This window comes from Pezoporus flaviventris, unplaced genomic scaffold (genome assembly GCF_033815535.1).
Source record: "Pezoporus flaviventris isolate CSIRO_AGI_PZ_B2104156 unplaced genomic scaffold, CSIRO_AGI_Pfla_v1 ptg000350l, whole genome shotgun sequence".
Classification (NCBI taxonomy): Eukaryota; Metazoa; Chordata; class Aves; order Psittaciformes; family Psittacidae; genus Pezoporus; species Pezoporus flaviventris.
In genome coordinates, this window is record NW_026892897.1 from 51,850 (window position 1) to 71,962 (window position 20,113).

General features: G+C 52.0%; 1 protein-coding gene across 3 annotated transcripts in view; it reads right to left on the reverse strand.

Annotated features, from left to right (window-relative positions):
* Window positions 1-4,750: 4,750 nt before the first annotated feature.
* DIP2B (disco interacting protein 2 homolog B) overlaps window positions 4,751-20,113 on the reverse strand; it is a 63,496-nt gene continuing 48,133 nt past the window's right edge. For all 3 annotated transcript variants that reach the window (XM_061443326.1, XM_061443325.1, XM_061443324.1), the window contains 22 exons: window positions 19,569-19,683; window positions 18,901-19,040; window positions 18,644-18,780; window positions 17,830-17,910; window positions 17,441-17,568; window positions 16,566-16,680; window positions 15,500-15,701; window positions 15,005-15,114; window positions 14,828-14,908; window positions 14,208-14,331; window positions 13,216-13,337; window positions 12,561-12,672; window positions 12,007-12,116; window positions 11,271-11,401; window positions 11,005-11,173; window positions 8,679-8,849; window positions 8,149-8,210; window positions 7,975-8,032; window positions 7,271-7,345; window positions 6,596-6,773; window positions 5,893-6,016; window positions 4,751-5,419 (listed from right to left, as the gene is read on the reverse strand). In XM_061443326.1, coding sequence (XP_061299310.1) covers window positions 5,167-5,419; window positions 5,893-6,016; window positions 6,596-6,773; window positions 7,271-7,345; window positions 7,975-8,032; window positions 8,149-8,210; window positions 8,679-8,849; window positions 11,005-11,173; window positions 11,271-11,401; window positions 12,007-12,116; window positions 12,561-12,672; window positions 13,216-13,337; window positions 14,208-14,331; window positions 14,828-14,908; window positions 15,005-15,114; window positions 15,500-15,701; window positions 16,566-16,680; window positions 17,441-17,568; window positions 17,830-17,910; window positions 18,644-18,780; window positions 18,901-19,040; window positions 19,569-19,683 — 2,798 coding nt within the window. In that variant the 3' untranslated portion in view covers window positions 4,751-5,166. The remainder of the gene's footprint in view (window positions 5,420-5,892; window positions 6,017-6,595; window positions 6,774-7,270; window positions 7,346-7,974; window positions 8,033-8,148; window positions 8,211-8,678; window positions 8,850-11,004; window positions 11,174-11,270; window positions 11,402-12,006; window positions 12,117-12,560; window positions 12,673-13,215; window positions 13,338-14,207; window positions 14,332-14,827; window positions 14,909-15,004; window positions 15,115-15,499; window positions 15,702-16,565; window positions 16,681-17,440; window positions 17,569-17,829; window positions 17,911-18,643; window positions 18,781-18,900; window positions 19,041-19,568; window positions 19,684-20,113) is intronic.

The following is a 20,113-nucleotide window of genomic DNA, read 5'->3' on the forward strand; positions in this document are numbered from 1 at the left end:
CCGCCGGAGGCTAGAGCGTCTACTGCCGGCACCGCCTCCGCGCCGCGCTTCCCGGACACGGGGATCATAGAGAGGCGGCGATAGAGCGGAGCCACCGGCACCACGACGCCTCTGCCGGGCCTCCCGCACCGCAGCGTTCCGGGGCTCCTCCGCGGCCGGGAGCACCCGCCGGGGCCTTCCCCTTCTCTCCCTCCCTCGGTGCCCTCCGGGAGCCGCGTTCCTTAGGAAGGGATTTCCGGCATTTCCTCCGCAAGGCACCGGTAACGCGGCCTGGGAGCGCTGAGGGTAGAGCCATGGGCGCCGGGTCGGGAAGGAGCTCGGGGGCATCCAGGGCCAGGGCCGGGCTGCGGAGCGGCCTCAGCCGGGACTGCGTTAGGGAGGGGACGGTTAAAGCTTCACCGCGCTCCTCGCCGGGTACCGGCCGTTGTGTTCCTTGGCCTACCGGGGCCAGGCTGCACCCAGCGCCTGCACGGGAGCAGAGGGACGGCGGAGCGGAGCGGAGCTCGGTGATGGGTTCTTGTGCACAGCTTCCCCTGCACACACCGGGCGCGACCTGCAGGGCCAAGGAGGTGATCCTGCCCCTGTGCTCTGCTCTGCTCTGCTCGTGAGAGACCTCACCTGCAGCATTGGGTGCACTTCTGGGGTCCTCAACATGAAAAGGACATGGAACTGCTGGAACAAGTCCAGAGGAGGCCACGAGGATGAGCAGGGGCTGGAGCACCTCCTGTATGAAGACAGGCTGAGGAAGTTGGGGCTGTTCAGCCTGGAGAAGAGAAGCTGCATGGAGACCTCAGAGCAGCCTCCCAGGATCTGAAGGGGGCCTATAGGGATGCTGGGGAGGGACTCTTCATTAGGGACTGCAGTGACAGGACAAGGGGTAACGGGTTCAAACTGAAACAGGGGAAGTTTAGAGTGGATCTAAGGAGGAAATTCTTTGCTGTGAGGGTGGTGAGGCACTGGAATGGGTTGCCCAGGGAAGCTGTGAATGCTCCATCCCTGGCAGTGTTCAAGGCCAGGTTGGATGAAGCCTTGGGTGACCTGGTTTAGTGTGAGGTGTCCCTGCCCATGGCAGGGGGCTGGAACTGGGTGATCTTAAGGTGCTTTCCAACCCTAACTATTCTGTGATTCTATGATTCTAAATGTGTTAAACTCGCTCTATCTAACACTGTGATACCAGAGAAGGTGCCTGGACCAGAGCCGTGACAACTGGAGCAAGAATCTGCTGCCATTCGGGGTATCCGATCGCTCCTAAATGCATTTATGTAAGGATTTACTGGCTGGTTTAAGTGACTTGGTTGATCACAGAATCATGGAATGGTTTGGATCATCCAGTTCCAACCCCCCTGCCATGGGCAGGGACACCTCACACTAAACCAGATCACCCAAGGCTCTGTCCAACCTGGCCTTGAACACTGCCAGGGATGGAGCATTCCCAACCTCCCTGGGCAACCCATTCCAGTGCCTCAGCACCCTCACAGGAAAGAATTTCCTCCTTAGATCCAATCTAAACTTCCCCTGTTTCAGTTTGAACCCGTTACCCCTTGTCCTGTCACTGCAGTCCCTAATGAAGTCTCCCCCCAGCATCCCTATAGCCCCTTTCAGATACATCTCACCATTGTCTCTTCATACAAGTGCCACAAAGCATCTCCCACAATAGTCAGAGCTTGTCCCCTTCCTTAACCCACGGTTGCTTCCTTACAATAACAATCCACGAGAGAAAGAGCAGGTGAAGCACTCAGCAAGCAACTCAGGCATCAATATTTATTAACACAAGACAAAGGAAACACAATCAATGCGTTAATGGAACACTGTCCAGCCAGGTGTTAAAAACATAGAGCTAATCTAATCGGAAATAAATAAAACCTTTATACATAATTACATAACGCTGCAGCCTGAATGTGACAATGGCAGAGAGCTTGACAGAAATGAAAGCAAAACTCCATCTAGGGCTAAAATGCATCTCGTTTTTACAACCTCGTCTGCAGGACAGTTAGCGTGACACGTCGGAACTACATTGATTTAGAGCAGAAATGCAGTGCAAATTCTAACAAGACAGGGCTCGAAGTTACCTGTACCCACATCTTTTGTTTAGGGAGTATTCGTGAACAGCAAGACACACAAAATCCTTTAGTTCCAAGCGTTAGGAATTCCTAGGTTTATAGGTTTCACTGCAGCTGTTAGCATGGAATCGGATGGGCCATGGCAGGGAACACTTCTGCCTTCTGCACAGGCTGCAAAGTCAAACTGGTGCGGAGAGCCTGCTGCTTGGGATTCCAGGCTTGAGTCAGCACTTAGGGGAAAGCATCCAGCTCTGAACCCAGCGGCCCTGCCAAGTGACTGAGTTTGTTCTCGAAAGCACCACGGCTGCCTCTTGTGACAGCTTTGCCCTGACGACCCAATGATCACTTAACCAGTTTGGAAGAACAAACCGAGCCCAGCCTCAAAGAGGCTTGCGATGAGAAATAGTTAGCACTTAGTGCTGTACAGTTAGTTACCTCACAGGGATGTTGTAAGGATTAGATAAGATCCTCCTTTACAGAGGAAGAAACGGAAGGAGTGAGTGAAATGACCCGTGGAAGGCCTTGTGGTAAGTCACTAGCAGAGCTGGAGCTGGAATGCGTGGTTTCCAGAGTCACAGCTCCGTACTTCCTCCTCTCCAGGACATTGCTCTTCACTGTGCCAAACATGGACAGAAGCAAAGTCCAAGCTGGCCAGCTGCTGTGTGTCACTTACTGGAGATCAGGGATGGAATGTGCTCTCCTTCAAGGGGCAGGACTGTAAACTTGCAGTTCTCCAAGGCAGAGGAATGGAACATGCCAGAAGGAAAGGTTAAGAGCACCCAGTAAACTTGCAAGAGAAATCCCCAAACCAAGAGAAGCCATTAATACCTATGCCAATAAAAACAAGGAAAAGAAAACAAAACAAAATAATCCAGTATGTCTTTAAAAAGCCATTTTGGAAAGTCAGTCTGCCCCATAGCGGGGCTCTTTGACTGAATTAATACACGCAGTTTTCTTACAGCTGAAATATCACAAGGAAAACTAAAAAGACGATCCTAAAACTGCACTTAAAATGCACTTCAACGGACCACGGACTCGTGGAAACCCCAAATGCTTCAGTTTGAGGAAGAAAAAGGTGAAGACCACCAGAAACAGGCAACGAGGAAGTGAAGGTGCACTGCAAAACACATACAGTGATGGTCATGGAACGACAAGACACCGCTGGCTAAAGAGGGAGAACCGCTTCTGTGCACTTCACACCCTAAGCTGCAGCACCACCAGCAGCAACGGGTTGCAGGGCCACCTCCCTCCCCATGCACACAGCATCTCCCACGCTGCCTCACCGCTGTGGTGGATACAGACATGGTTCAGAGAGGTAAAGTGAAGTGGCTGCGAGCAGCTCCACTCTACGCTTGCCACAATAACTTCCAGTGCCTGAATCTATTCTGCCACCAAAGAGGTTTCAGGAATAGCATGTGGAACCCTCCTGCCTTCAGCAAAGCACTAACAGCGCATCAGGAGGTCTGTTCTGCTTACAGATGCACTGAGTTGTGCTCCAGCTGCCACAGGGTCTTCAGAGTTCAGCCTATAAACCGATGACAAACTGCTTCCAGACTGACTGAGGTCCTTTGGATCATCTTACACTGGAGACCACTTCTGACTCAAAAAAACCCCTGTTGCATTATCCAGTATCAGCTCCCATGGCTTCCAGAATCTGATTTCCTAAACACACACGGGAATTTAATTGTTCTTAGAAGATGATGAGGTATTAAATGCAAGAAAGGTGATTTTTGAGTCAAAGCTTAAACGCCTCAGCCCGCCGTGCAATTGCTTCCTCACTGTAAGAGCTTCCACGCGCTACTCTAAGGCTTCTGTTTCTTGACATTTAGGAATGTGGGAAGTGTTTGAAGGCTGGGATATTACCTTGCACTACAGTTATTTAACAAGGTCTTTACCAGAATTGCTCTGCCTCATTTTGGGGCCTCCTCCTGTAAGAGATAAAAATGAATTCAACTTAAACCCCAGCATCGTCTCATTCTTTCTAGTGACTGCTTTGAGGAAACCCAGGTTGTTGCCTCCCACATTAAAGCCTATTTACAGTATTCCTTGCTCTTCCCAGAGGGAACTACATGGAGTCATGGCTGAACTGCACAAACACCGAGTTTAACTGTGTCAGTCTAATGGACTTTCTTCCCTTCAGACACAAGGTGATGCAGGATGAGGCAGAGGCGGTCCTCGGGTGCATCCTTTCTGTTAAGCATTTAAGACTTGCACTGCGATTTCAACCCAATTCCACGTTCCTGTTTCAATTCAGCCTCTTTTAGGAGGATGGGCCTTGGAATCAAAGGTTTCTGCATGCTATGACACGCGTCTGGCCAGCAATAAAAGACTACACACTGAAATAAGGAAGCCTGTGAAAGGGGTGTTTAGCTCACATTAGTTGTCGAACCAAATGGAATTCTAAGGACCACAAAAGTTACTCGTCCTTAAAAACGTCTACCTTCAGCCGTCACCATTATCCAAGTTAATTTTCTAAGTGAATTATGTATAATAATATTTACATATTTAAAATATAGGCAAAATTCTTCTTTAAATTCAAGAAATATCTATAGGAATAAGTAACTCTTTGATTCTGGACGTTATCGGTTTGGTCATGGCACAATTTTAACCGGGTTGTGTGATCCCATGGCATGAACAGCTCCAGTCCAGATGCAAAGGACATTATAGAGCAGGGAACTGCAGAACTCTGATGACCCTTTTCTTAATAGTTTATTATCTTAACTAAATAAACCCTCCCCTTATAGAATCCTAAACCAGTATTAGATAAAAATACAAATATGTACAACAGATGAAAAAAGTAACACTACTGTAAAGGCCTTAAGGGATTTTGTAGCTCACACACTTTGCATTTGCTATAAAGCTAATATTGCAGTAAACTGTTACAGAAGTTCTCCATTGTCTACCACATCTCCTTCCGCCCCTTGGTACTTAAATGGGGTCTCAACAGCAGAGGGATGAGATGAAGGGAATGTGGCAGCAATCTCAAACTTGGTATCAAGTATTAGTAATTTTCACCAGCTTCAGTTCTCAAGCCACCTCCTGTCATTTAGTGGTCCCACAAAGTCGCTGAACATCACTTCCCCCCCCCCCCCCCCCCCCATACACATCACATGTTATATGCTACATATATGGGGTCTAACTGGTCAGCTAGGAAGCTGTCACGGAGATGCATTCGTTGTTTCTCCCCTCTGGAATTGATAGGGATAACGCCAGGATCCACCACCACCACCACTCCCACAATCAGGTAATGCTCTTCCAGGACCACGTTTGTAACCAGAGGGACTAAATCCAGGGCTTCCTGTTCACAGCCACACAGCTCCACGACAACCACGAGCAAGTTGGTCCACGTGAAGACAGCACTGAAAGCCAGAAAGAAGAACAAACAGGCAGAAAACCCAGTTATGTTCACAAAGAGCCAACATCCTTTACCCTCACATGGAGTTTATCACCTGCTTTGGGCTGCATTTCCAAGCCACCTAACTCCAAGATGATCTAGCCCTGACGTGTCAAAGCTCAGTTAAATCCATCTCAGGACTGCTTAGTGTGAGGTAAGAACTAAATGCTGCTTCCCCAACTCAAACAGAAATGGGTTTTTACAGCACAGAGCAGGAAATGATCATTTCCATTTTGAATTAAGGCCTGTGAGAAAACACTGAGTCAGTCAGCCCCAGTGGTACCCTGGCCTACAGAGAGGAAGGGAGGTTCATGACTTGCTGATGACAGAAAATACCTCAATTTGCCCATTGTTGTTCCCTTAAACCCTGTGTCTTTGCTTGACCATTGCTGCATTTCAGCTAGCTCGGGATGAACCCAGTTTTCAGGGCTCTTTTACCATTCAGCAATGCTTCTGTGTGTCCGAGATACCGACGTCTCAATGTCGATCGGATGGTAGCGCAGCCCCCTCAGCTCCAAAGTCTCATCCAGTGCTCCAACAACATACAGTGCATCGTGGCGCTCTAGAGAGGAGAGGTGGGACATGGAGTGTACTGTACTATGGAAACATAATACATGGCATCATCAAAGAGAGAAGAGGTTCAGAGCAGCCCAAGGAGAAGGACTTCATTAGGGACTGCAGTGACAGGACAAGGGGTAACGGGTTCAAACTGAAACAGGGGAAGTTTAGATTGGATCTAAGGAGGAAATTCTTTCCTGTGAGGGTGCTGAGGCACTGGAATGGGTTGCCCAGGGAGGCTGGGAATGCTCCATCCCTGGCAGTGTTCAAGACCAGGTTGGATGAAGCCTTGGGTGACCTGGTTTAGTGTGAGGCATCCCTGCCCATGGCAGGGGCTGGAACTGGATGAGCTTCAGGTCCTTTCCAACCCTAACTATTCTATGATTCTAAGATAAATCAAGTGTCTCTTGGATCCAGATCATGCAGATCAAGGCCCGGCTGGATGGGGCTTGGAGCAGCCCAGTCTAGTGAAAGGTGGAACTAAACCTTTAAGGTCCCTTCCAAGCCAAACCATTCCATCCACACAGTGTGAACAGAAACCCATCCCCTTCCTTTCAAAGGTGCAGTTGAATCTTCGCCATACCTCCACTGGCAGCTGTGAGCTCTGTGCGACGCACAAAGCCAAGGTAACCGGTGCGAGCCCAAAGCGTCTGAGCAGCATCACCGAAACTCAGGCGCGTGTTGAAATGATCAGCTTGAAGGGTTTCGTTGTCGTAGATAGTGTAGTAGCCACTGGCTGTGTGTGGACTGTTGACCCAAATCTGTGCAGGAAGTGGAAAACCAGTCACACCTTACCCACTACAAAGCCAGAGCATCACTGAGTATCACAATGAGGCACGGTAGTAAACCGTAACAAAAAGGTTCCCTTTTTATCTATGGTTTTCCAGAGCCAAAAATGGTTTGCATTTAGCTCAAGCCTCCAAAGACCCTAGAGAATCTTAAAAATGCATCTTGTAGATTTGAGTCTCTTAATAAGCTGAGGATTGAGCAAAGAAACTGGGGGGGGATTGTAACACATCAAGGCCAAAAATGGATTATAACCTACTAAGTAGTCAAGGTAAAGAGAGCAAAATGTGAATGAGATTAGTTGGAAGCTGGTTATTCAAGGTTTAGGGTGGAATCAGCCTTCCTTTCTAGTAGGCTTTCTTGCCTTGACACTGACAGTTAAATGAGACCCCCAAAGTCCTGTGTTAACTGCAAAGGGAGAACGCAGCTCCGAGACAGCAGGAGCTGCCCGGATGGTGAAACCAGCACTTACCTCCCCGAGGTGAGAGTCTCCAAGGGGCCCTTTGGTCTCGGGGTTGACGATGACCACTTTGACTCCAGGTAAGATCTAAAGAGCACAGGAAGGAAGACGTGATCCGTGTGGGAATCACCTTCGTGCACAACTGAAACGCAAAGGCTGTTCCCTTCACAGCCACAGCACTGCCAAGCAGGGGTGAAACGTGCGAGGACACGCACGCATGCTGAGGATGGGGTGGAAGCTAACGGCACGAATGGCTTTCATGACTCAAAAGGCACACAGGCAAGGCATTGTGGGCTTGCTAGACCTTGGTTTTGTGGAATTCAATGTTCAAAACTACTGGCAATATCTTTTTATCGATCCGTTTAAAGAAGGGAGTAAGAGCTACATTAACTAATACAGGAAGTCTCTGAAATGCTCCTTTCAAGGACAGGACGGCAGTCATCACTTCGGTGGGGCTCATTTTACCCACTCTTTGATTTCTTTCCCCAAAGCATGCTCCTGAACCAAGGGATGCTTCGTCATAAATCAAAGTAACTTCCCCAAGGAACGCTGTAACCCGTTATCGCATCTTCTCCTGCCAGGCCACCTTTCCTAGCTCCACATCCACAGCAGAGTGGGGGTACAAGAAACGTGGGCTCAGCAGGTGCTGCGTGCCGGGCCTCTCGGTGCCATCATACCTAGGCAGTATATCCTCTAGTCTGTGATCAGGACATTACCTTCCCAGATTCTGAAAGCAGCAGGCTTTGAGGAGCTCCCCTTTCCACCAGACGCACCCTGAAGGTAAAGAAGACATTGTCAGGGGGGGAAGAAAAGGGCTGCAATGTCCTGCGAGGCGATGGTTCGGGACCACCACGTCGCCTTCCATAGCATTGGTAAGTGATCCACTGTACCTGTCATGTCTCAAGGATTTCAGATCCACGTAAACCGTGGTGGGATCCGGCCCGGACGTTCCCTGAGGAGTGAACAGTGAAGACTTAATGCACCTACGGAGCCAGGGGAACGTGAACGTTTCCAGGGGGCCTCACAGGCAGCAAGCTCCATGTTCCCATTCCCCACCTCTGCAGCTGCACTAAAGGAAACGCTCCACCAAACAGGCTCTTTGCTCTGGGACACCTGCGTGTTCCCCCCTTTGGGGAGGGGGAAGCTGCTACGGATACAGCCCAAGCGCTCTCAGCTCTCAGCCCTGGGGCTGAGGCATTGTTTCAGTGGAGATCAACAGCTCTCCAGTGTCACCTTTCAGCCCCTTTGAGCATCTGTGACATAAAACCTGGCGGCTGAAAAGAACCCATTTAAACCTTGTGCCAGCTGCTCGCTACCGAGCAGATGCTGGGCTCCCTACGGCCCGTGCAGCTCGGGAAGACTCGGGACATGACCGGATCCGGGAAGACGACAGCAGACACAACACGTGGCCCCGTGTTACCTGTAAGCAGATGGCAACGTTGACTCTAGAGCCGAACGTGGTGCTTACGGCACGCGAGGACAGGCCGATGTCTTTGAAGAGTTTGGAGAAGGATTGGGTGAGGGAAACGCGCGGCCGCTCCTCGGCCACCACCACGCAGGTCCGGACGCAGGACAGGTTAATGCCACGTGCCTGGGACAGACACGAGGGAGTGACCAGGTCTGTGTGTGCCCCACTGCACCAGGCCTGTCCCCTCACATAGAATGGGTTGGGTTGGAAAGGACCTGAAGCTCATCCAGTTCCAACCCCCCTGCCATGGGCAGGGACACCTCACACTAAACCAGGTCACCCAAGGCTCTGTACAACCTGGCCTTGAACACCACCAGGGATGGAGCATTCCCAACCTCCCTGGGCAACCCATTCCAGTGCCTCAGCACCCTCACAGCAAAGAATTTCCTCCTTAGATCCAATCTAAACTTCCCCTGTTTCAGTTTGAACCCGTTACCCCTTGTCCTGTCACTGCAGTCCCTAATGAAGAGTCCCTCCCCAGCATCCCTACAGCCCCCTTCAGATACTGAAAGCTGCTCTGAGGTCTCCACGCAGCTTCTCTTCTCCAGGCTGAACAGCCCCAACTTCCTCAGCCTGTCTTCATACAGGAGCTGCTCCAGCCCCTGCTCATCCTCGTGGCCTCCCCTGGACTTGTTCCAACAGTTCCATGTCCTTTTTATGTTGACACCAGAACTGCACACAATGCTCCAGGTGAGGTCTCACAAGAGCAGAGCAGAGGGGCAGGATCACCTCCTGGGACCTGCTGGTCACGCTCCTTTGGATGCAGCCCAGGACACGGTTGCTTTCTGGGCTCAAGCTCACACTGCAGGCAGCTCATGTTCATTTTCTCATTGACCAACACCCCCAAGTCCTTCTCCTTGGGCTGCTCTGAATCTCTTCTCTAAATGATTCACATTTGCTTTCTGTCCCTGGAGATGACTTGAGGAAATGCAGGAAAACCCTGTCCGTGTGTTCGAGTTGTTTCCTCTTTTCAGCTTCTACTTGTAACCATGAGATGTGTCTGAACAGAGCCTAGAAATACTGCTACAACAAAAGATGCATTAACAGTGCTTCTTCCTCTGCTATAGAATGTAGCATCACATGCTGCTGCAGTGCTTGTCAGCTAACATTACATCTGCTCTTCACTATTTATATACATGGAAACCAAACCAAGTGAGAATAAAGTCATTTAATGGGATTACAGACTCATGGAATGGGTTGGGTTGGAAAGGACCTGAAGCTCATCCAGTTCCAACCCCCTGCCATGGGCAGGGACACCTCACACTAAACCAGGTCACCCAAGGCTTTGTCCAGCTTGGCCTTGAACACCACCAGGGATGGAGCATTCCCAACCTCCCTGGGCAACCCATTCCAGTGCCTCAGCACCCTCACAGGAAAGAATTTCCTCCTTAGATCCAATCTAAACTTCCCCTGTTTCAGTTTGAACCCGTTACCCCTTGTCCTGTCACTGCAGTCCCTAATGAAGAGTCCCTCCCCAGCATCCCTATAGCCCCCTTCAGACACTGGAAGCTGCTCTGAGGTCTCCATGCAGCTTCTCTTCTCCAGGCTGAACAGCCCCAACTCTCTCAGCCTGTCTCCATACAGGAGGTGCTCCAGTCCCTGCTCATCCTCGTGGCCTCCTCTGAACACACTGAACCTTCAACAAAACCGGGGCCAGAATCCATTCTTATTTCTGGACAGGATCACAGATGCCCTGAGAGGCGTTCAGCAGTGGATCAAACACGTGCCTCGTGCTCTTCAACTGGTGATACACCCCAGAGCAGGCACCTGCCTGCCCCCAGCAGAACAAGGCTGATCCTCAGGCTCGTAGACGCAGCGCGCTAGTTCACTAAGCCTCATGCAAAAGAGGCACCCGGAGTGTTTTATGGAGCTGGTTTGTTTTCCCTTCCTCTCATCTCCAAGGAGCAAACACCTCTATTTAGCAAATCCCCTGACATGTGTGCTTCGCATCATGTGCTGCTCTGAGCCTTCACTGCAGACTCTTACATAAGCAGCTCTCCCGCATAGCATCCTGCTGCTGGCATCCTCTCCTAAGGTTTGCCCAGCAGCCTCTGACACTCACTGGCGACGTGCTACCTGCACTGCAATACGTCCACCCCATCCATCCCAATCCTTTTCCTTTCCTGGGGCTGCAAAAGCAAGATGGTTTTGCTTTTTTTGAGCAAGCTGTGGACCGGAGCCTCAAATACAACAGTTTGCCTCCTGCACAACAACCACGTCGCTTTGCTTTACTACCACAGCTGAACTTCTGGGACAGCATTCAGGGAACAGTTCTTACCTTTAACATTTCAACTTGGTTTCCAAGTCCCTTTGTGCACAGTTCCATGACTGAATAGGAACAGAAAGTGTCCCTTATTTTATACTGGCTGACAGTAGATAACCAGAGGAAAAGATTGGATTCCAGCTCCATAGGAGGAATTAAGACTGACTGGTGTCCAGAGTACACGCTGCGAGGAACATTAAGGAAGAAAACACTTTCGATGCCATTCCCCATTTACACCCAGCCAGGAGCCAACCCTTCCCTCTTCCCCTCCAAAGTCATACCTGCAAAGGCACCAGAGCACAAACCCCAGTCCACAGTAGGGGTCGAGACAAATTGCTATCTGCCGGGAGGAGTAGAGCTCACACTGCAGCTTGATGGCCCTGCAAAGGCCACTCACCGCTGCGTGGGACATCTGCAACACAGAGACAGAGGAACCGTGCTCAGACTGAAGGGCATCACCCCAGGAAGGCAGGCAAGAACAGAGACGGGTCTGACTTCCTAACCCTGCTCCAGGAACGCTGGGTTTCCTTCCCTCATCTTCCACAGCAGGTGCAGAAACCTCTGAGCCCCAGTAAACCAGGAGCAGTGATAACAGCAGCTATTGCTTAAAAAGCTTTGGGCATCTCAGGCTCCAATCAGAGCTGCTCACTGAGGACAGTCCAAGGCTTTAATGGTTTAGGTTCTCATCCTCCTTTCTATAACCTAGTTCCTGTTCTGCTCCTGGCAGGGGAAAGCAGAAGCTCACAGCCCTGCTCCTCACCTTGCTCACTGCTCTCCTAGTGGGAAGCAGCAGCAGAACTCCTGATGCCCACTGCAGAGACCTCCCTTCCTACGCTACGAGCACAAAGTCCCACTGCGCTGCCTGCAGTGAATCCATAGCTTTACTGCAAGGAAAGCTTCACTGGGCTTCAAGCTACAAGAGCCAGCTCTGGTGGAGGTCAAGGAGGGAGGTGGTTCAGAATACCAGCCGAAGACGAGGCACCAAACCCCCCATCTCCTAAACCCCTTTTACTGTACCTTTACTCCTGTAAGCATCCCTGTTGTGGAGACACTAAAATCGAGGTATGCTAACATTTCAGGCGTGGGTGGCTTATAGAGCTGAGACAGCCGCTTCCTGGGCAAGTCATCTGTAAAGGCAAGGCACAAACGTGGCTCCTTTTGGTTACTGAGCTGCTATTTGAAAGGAGAACTCAGCCTGCCGACAGCTGGGGATGGATGAGAAAGCTTTCTATTAATTCCCTTTCGACTGAACGCATGATGAGACTCGTGCCAAGGCTCCCGTGTAGGAAATGGTTGTCAGGAAAAGGGAGGAAAAGACTCGCTCTCGTCTCCAGGACATTAACAGCTGCCTGCAAGGTGACTTTTCAGGACAGTTATTTTCCATGCAGAGCTCAACAAATGCAGCAGAGACGTCAGGAAACAAGGGCAGACCTAGCTTAGAGCTTGGGCAGGTTTCCTAAGCGTTCAAATCCTTAAGAGCCACCCGGTTTGTACCTGAAATAGGGGAGAGTCCCCGTGGCGGCCAACCCCCCGACGCAACGCTAAAGGAGCCCTTCAGCCCGTGAGCCCACCTGTGTCAATGATGGTTGGCCAGGTTTTCACGTCCACAGCAGCAGCTGCCTCCCTGGATCTCAGGAGCCTCATTAAGGTCTGGGTTGTGAGGATACAGGCGGCTTTGCTGACCTAAACCCAGAGCCACCCGTTAGGAAAGAAAGGGAGGAGAAAACCGCGCATCGCAGCGGCGCTGCCCCTGGGAGCTTTTCCCTTCAGAGACCCTTCTGCCACCTGCAGCCAGCTTCCCTCCGCAAACCTGCCTCGATTCCCTGCCCTAAAACCCCAAAGGCAGCCTAAAACGCACACAGCCACATCAGGAGCTTTAGAGCAGGGGAGAACATCCCACCGGCTACATCCGCCTTCCTCTCCCTGGTTCCTGGGCTCGGGAAGTAGCTGACAGCAGGGTTTGCACTTTTGCCCAGCAGTAAGAGCATCGATGGGACATTTTGAGTGGCAGCCTCACGTTTGGATCCCTCAGAAGGCGCTCGCTTTACAACCATTCACCTTGCCACAAGGGGAGAGGCGGGTCCCTTGTGTTTTACCAAGGCAAACACCGGCCTCCAGCTGCGGGATGCGCATCACTCACTGCTGCCGTGTCCAGAGCACGGGGGGGCTGCGGTGCTGCGGCCCCACTCTCAGCTCTCCCCCCCTCACCTCAACCCCGTTACTCACTTCCACGATCATTCGCACAGTGGGCAGAGTAGCAGTGAGGCTCTGAGCATGGGGTGGTCTCACGGTGACGGGGATGCAGCCAGCGTACAGGCAGCCATAGAAGGCGGTGATTAGCTCAATGCCTGCAAGGACACAAGGGGCTGTAGTGGGGGACACGGAGGGGTGCACGCCCAGCCGAGTACTCGTCCTCCAAGCATCCGCTGCTACCTCGCCTGAGAAGGCGGCACAAGCACCGGTCACTTCCACAGCACGGATGTGCAACGTAAGCGGTCCGCTGAGGGCAGCGCGACAGGGGAGCTAAGAAAGCTTGGGAGAGGGGACTGGGAAAGGAGAGACCACACAGAAAACCACATCTGCCTTACAGGAGAGCAACATCCCAAGCGTCAAACGACTCCAGAGTCAAGTCAGGACAGAAGGAACCGTGTGGCAGGGCAAGGAGTACGTACACCGGAGAGCACCTCTCCCCAGCAGCGAGCATCTTGCACACCCCAAGTGCTAAAGCTGCGTGCTGCTGGCCAGACCGCACTGCCCAGCCCTCCCAAGCTGCTGCTGGAGAAAGTCCCAGAGGAAGCAGCCAGCTCCTGCCCAGCTGGAGGCGATGGCACCGGTCTCTACCAGATGCCACCGGGCCGTTCCTCAGAGCAAAGCACGTGCTCTCTGGATGAAAAGCTGCTAAAAGGGGCAATGTGCCTTCATTAAACCAAGCTCTGAGCAGAGCAGGAGCTGGGGAGTCTCTGGTGGGCCAGCACGGTCACAGGTGCCTATGAACCCTGTGGTGAACCAGAGGCTCTTTGCTAACCCCAGAAGTCTTTGATGACACAGCAAGTCCTAGCCAGGCACAAACGGGCTCTTCCAAAGGCAGCCCAAACTAGACCAGGGAGTTGATGCCGTCCCTAAGGTACTGCTGTCCCAATGACCTCTCCTGTAATTCCAGCTCCCAGGGGGATTTCAGGTAGAGCCCACGCTGCAGGCCCCAGTAAAACCTCGCTTACCAGGAGGATAGAGAAGCACCACGTTGTCTCCTGCGTTGAGGTGTCCTTTGTCGCACAGAACCGAGGCGATTCTCTCCGCCTTTTTGTGCAGCTGGAGGCAGGTGGCCGTGCACACAGTGGTTCCCTTGCAAGGAGACAAAAGTGCTCTAAACAGGGCCTGGCACGACGCAAGTGTCACTGTAGGAAAACCCCTCCAAACCTGCTTGCTAAGCATCAGTCTACAGCTCCAAGTTATCCGCACCTACAGGCTGCTGGCATCCAAGGAGCCATTTATTCACTACCGTAGCAAAAGGAGATGGAGTTAGAGCTGCTCTAGGGAATTCTACCTCCCAGGGAGTCAGCTGAGGTCTTCCTGCACCAGAACCTCGTCGGAACGTACTCAAGAGGGATACCCCATTAAAGGATACAGGAACCAGTGGGACCTACAGACAGGCTCAGTTTTAAAAGCAAGCACTGAACCAGGACACAGTCACTGAGCTGCCGTGACCGAGAGGTTCAAAGGTCATAAATCCATGGGCAAAATCTGATCCAGAGACTAAGCACAGGACGCTGGATGGGCAAAAGGATCTGAAGGAGTCTTGAGCTTGTGCTGAACCCCAACAGCTCAGCACCGGCTGTACCTTGGCGTTCAACAAAAGGAAGAGCGGGTGGTCAGGAGTTGCTTGAGCTCTCCACTGCAACACCTCCGTCAGGAACTGATGCTGAAACAGAGAGGCAGCAGTTTACCATCAGGGCTTCCCACTGAGCCGCAGGGTGAACTCCTCCCCATTCTCCAGCTGTAAGAAAGCCTGATTTACCTTTTTAACTAAGTCGTTGTCCTCTAGTTGACCAAGGTCTCTGCCAGAGGCTTGAGCAATGCGCTTCCCAGCAACCAGGTTCCCCACCATCACAGAGGCAGGGCCAACGCCTGTTGGTAAAGGAGAGCCACCTGGAATGGGGACTTTGCATGCAAATGGGGACGAGCTGGCCTAGAACTGCAATCTGCAGGGACAAAGGGACCCAGGTTCCCTCTAGGATCCCAGTGCTCCTGGCCACGGATGCCAGCAGCATCCATGAGGTAGTGCAACCTCACTGGTAAGAGTTCAGAAGGCTCCTGTTCACCAGCAGAGAGAATCCCAAGGAGTTCAAAGGTAGGCACCAGAATCCCTGGGCTGACACACGCAGAGAGGCCTCAAAGAGACCCCAGCCACCGGCCCCAAGCTCTGGTCCCCAGCACGCAGGATGCTCAGAGGCATCACCCAGCTCTGCTGCGGGCCTGAACTTCAGTTTCCAGCCTCAACCACCACCGTTACCTGGTTGTTTCTGCCTGGGTTTGGGCAGGTTGGTCACACACGTGTGCGGGCACATGAGGATGTTGCAGGGGTGCAGGGAGCCCTCCAGAAAGTGCTGTTTAGTTTGTGAGATGTGGATCCCTCCCAAGGGAGTTTTTGGCAACGTGTTGGCTGGCACAAGAGCAAGGCAATACACACCCACTTGGTGAATGCTGTCGATTGCCTAGAGGAAGGAAAGGTGGTCACTGGGATTGCTGGTACTACACTGGCTGCACTGACATCTGCAAGACGAACCCCTGCATTTATAAGGTGCTGGAGGAGTGAGTCGGTCACTAGCACTTCATTTCCCCTCTGTAACATCAGCGAGCCCTGTGGTTAGGGTTAAGTGCTCGCAGCATCCCTGCCTTTTGTCATTTCATAGACAAGAAATCCAGTTTTAACCTCCTGATGCCCCAACTACACACAGCTGCTGGATGAATCCCATGACTTGGAGCTCAGGGCTTCACCCATCTGCGTCCTCTGAGCCATCACACTGCTGCTTTCTGGCTGCTTCAGCATTCGGGCACCTAATGCATTACTCAGCCCACCAGGTAGTCCCCTGGTTTCTCTCCCAGCCTGCATACTTCACAACCTGAACCACCATTCTCAATGCTGACACACACACAATGCAGGCAGCTCTCACTGCGTGCATTTGCTACTCATTCTCCTTATGATTCCCCTTGTTCAGCTGCTTGAACCTTCCTCTGCTTCCTGTCTCCCTGCTGAAAATGCCCCTCCAAAGATAAGGGTGGCTTTAAAGCCTAACTTTGAGCATCACCACGATCAAAGCTAAAGCAAAGCTCCTAAGCCCAAGCACTGGCTCTGCTTTGCAGTGCTGAGAGGCAATTGTGCTGCTCTACAGTCACTGTGCCAGCCTAATGCTGACCACTTTGTGGTCAGACCTTCAGGACCGACCAGAACAGCTTGTGTGGAGCAGATGTACCCAAGCTCCTGCCAAGAGGGAGCAATGAGCCTGGGCTCCTTCCATCTGCTCACACGCTGCAAGGCTGCCCAAACCCTCCCCATCCACCCGTGTGCATTGACCCACCTGCAGCACTCGACTCATCCACTGGAAACTGTCCTCTTCGGATGCATCCGGCCTCTGCTCTGCAACCACCACGATCCTCTCGTCGTAGAAGACAGACACGGAGAAGACAGCAATCCTAGGGGAAAAGGGAGAGCTGCACTGGCACAAGTTCCAGTTGTGCTCCTCAGGACTATGAAGCCAAATACAAAACTCACTCAGAAAAGCCCTGATGGGGCAAATACAGAGGAAAAAAAAACAAACCTAAGCTAACAAGAAACAACTAAAACTGAGTAAAAAAAGGGAAGACTTTGTGAACTGAGGGATTCATTCCACCTTCTGCTGGTATTTCTACATGGCACAGTCCCCTGTCCTCCCAGCCTGCCCCCACATCGCTGTTCCAACACGGGACAAATCCCCCGTGCCATAAAAGCCTTAAAAGCATCTACACGATGCAGGGGGCTTAAAACTTCTCGAGACGCAACCTCCAGCCCTGCCTGAGGAGCTGAGGAATGACACCCTAAACTGCTCCACGGAATGAAGTGTCTTTGGGTGCCGATGAAACCCTTCCTTCCTGCAGAGCATCAGCCGGCAGCTGACTCCTGCAGAGGCTAAGGAGTAAGTTCTATAGAGCACTGAATCCCCTGACTCGATCCTGTTACCTGATTCCTTCCCCTTAAGACCAAAGACTTGATGAAAAGCCAGGCAAGAGTGGGGAAACCAGACCTGTTTTGGGCAGGACCAGGCCAAGTAAAGCAAATCTGCTTTGGTTTAGACAGTAACTGAGCTACCCAAAGCCACCACTTACCTGAAGAGACATCAAAGATCGCCCTAAAGACCCCATTTCATGCAGAAGCTTACGGGGAGGGGGGGCAAGGGGCAAGCTTTACTGGGCTCACCTTCCTCTGTAAACTGTCTTTATTGACTCCACTGCCAAGCCCGTGGCGACGATGTCGTCGGCGTTGTGCCTGCGGCCGCTGACTGTCAGCAACCCATCCATCTTCCCAACCACAAAGACCAAACTGCCCTGCAAGACCAAAGGGTACCCGTGAGCAACCTCAACGAGAGCACGTTCTGACGGCTTTGCTGGCTTCCGCACTTCACAACTACGCCTGGATGCCATCTGGATGAAACACGTTTTCTTTCTCTTTAAATGACACCGTTTAGGACCACACCAGAAGCATTCCAGCCAGGGACCCCCGTACACAAATGCTTTTCCTTCTAACACTGACGGCTACCGACGTGAACAAGAATACAGCAATGCGAGCTCACAAAGTGTGTTACATACAGGTCCAACAAATCCCAGCAAGCCGGAGCGGACAAACGGCACGTCACCCACTGGAGAGCCAGCCGAGTTCACCGGGATAACCTGCAACGGAAGGGAGGATGCTGGAGACAAAGGATAGGAGAGCACTCTGCACATCAAGAACTGCACTGTGTGAGCGCGAAGCGATGAGGGAATCCCTGGTACAGGCATTGTTTTAGCACTGCTGGAGACCCTTCTGAAAGGGAAACACTGAATGTGCTGGACTGAGAGGAGATTCGCTAAAGAGCAACATTAACACCTAAGGTACAAACCCAAGAGATTATAGAAGGCTTTGGAACAAGCCCAGAGGAGGCCACGAGGATGAGCAGGGACTGGAGCACCTCCTGTATGGAGACAGGCTGAGGAAGTTGGGGCTGTTCAGCCTGGAGAAGAGAAGCTGCGTGGAGACCTCAGAGAAGCCCCCCAGTATCTGAAGGGGGCTGTAGGGATGCTGGGGAGGGACTCTTCATTAGGGACTGCAGTGACAGGACAAGGGGTAACGGGTTCAAACTGAAACAGGGGAAGTTTAGATTGGATCTAAGGAGGAAATTCTTTGCTGTGAGGGTGCTGAGGCACTGGAATGGGTTGCCCAGGGAGGTTGGGAATGCTCCATCCCTGGCGGTGTTCAAGGCCAGGTTGAACAGAGCCTTGGGTGACCTGGTTTAGTGTGAGGTGTCCCTGCCCATGGCAGGGGGTTGGAACTGGATGATCTTAAGGTCCTTTCCAACCCTATTCTACGATTCTACGAATTCTACACAGGAAACAGGGAAAGAAAGATGCATTCTGCTATACACACCTCAAACGTATTCTTTGTCACCCCTGCCAGCCCATAATACATCATTCCTCCTGCTCGGGAGCTAACACAGATTTCACCAATCTCATCTGTTTTGCAGAGCTGAGGCGCTCCATCAGGTTTCACTATGCACATCATTCCTAGGAGGAATCACACGAGGTTACGTTAGGCCCCAAGCTCGGACACGTTTGACCGCAGTCAAAACCACTGCAGCCCCCACGCACTGAAAGGTCCCAGAGGAGATCCCTGCACGTTTTTACCTCCTGGCATCACGTGGCCAACGTCCTGGACGGTGAGAGCAGAGTTCTTGTCTTCCGTGTTGACCCGAATCACCCCGAAGCTCAGCCCGTTCATGGACAGGATGGCCCTGCCAGGCAGCGGTGCCCCGGGGACGCCAGGCCTTTGAAGGACACAAAATCAATGCGCTCAGTGAGGCACGGAGGATGTTATCACAGCAACCCAACCCCAGATTTCAGTGTCCTCTTCTCTGCATGACGAATTTAAACCTGTGAGATGGCAGCAGGGGAAGAGCCACCTTCGCCAACCCCATTTTGGGCAAGCGCAATTCTTCCTCGGGCTCTTCAGCTGACCCCATGTTAAACAGGCCAGATGACTGCGGGGCTCTTTATCATAGAAGGCAAGCAATGGCCAGAAACAGGCTATGAAAATGAGTGTCCAAAGTGGCATCAAACTGCATCTCAGGTCCAAGAATATCACCCCAGCTTCATAACTGGAGAGTAGGAAAAGGCAGGCACGCTCCTTGCAGGCACTGCTGAGCTGTCAAACGTCTCAGCACTTGTCTCTTAGAAGATAATGTCTAACATCACAGCTACTGGAACACCTCAGTATAAACAGTGGCAGTGGATCTTAGGACATGCTTAAGTCAACTGTGCCTGAACTCCAGCCCGCAACACTGCGCGCCCATTACCTCCGTATGGCAATGGTCATCGCTTCTGGAGAGGTGGCACACGGGCAAATTGCCTCTGGTTTAAGCCCATGGCTTTGAAACAAGCTCAGGAAGGCATCACATGAGGAAACAGACCCTGGGAAGAGAGGAAACACGCTGCTGTGACTTCGCATGAGTTGATGCCCATCTACAGGGAGGAGGATGTGGGGAACTACGGGCCGGTCAGCCCCAGCTCGGTGCTGGGGAAGGTTATGGAGCTGATCACGTTGGGTGCCACCACTGGGCACATACAGGACAACCACAGGATCAGGCCCAGTCAGAAGGGGGTTATGAATGCAAGTCCTGCTTGACTGATCTGATCTCCTTCTAGGCCAAGGTGACCCACTCACTGGATGAGGGGAAGGCTGCGCACGTTGGCTACCCAGGCTTCAGTAAAGCCTTTAACACATCATCCATGCAGCCTTCTGCTGCGAAAACTGCCTTGGATGGGGACACTCTTTGCTTACAGGAGTTAAGCTTGAGCCTGTGAGCTGGGAGCTCCCTCCTGGAAGGAGCAGGATGTGGAT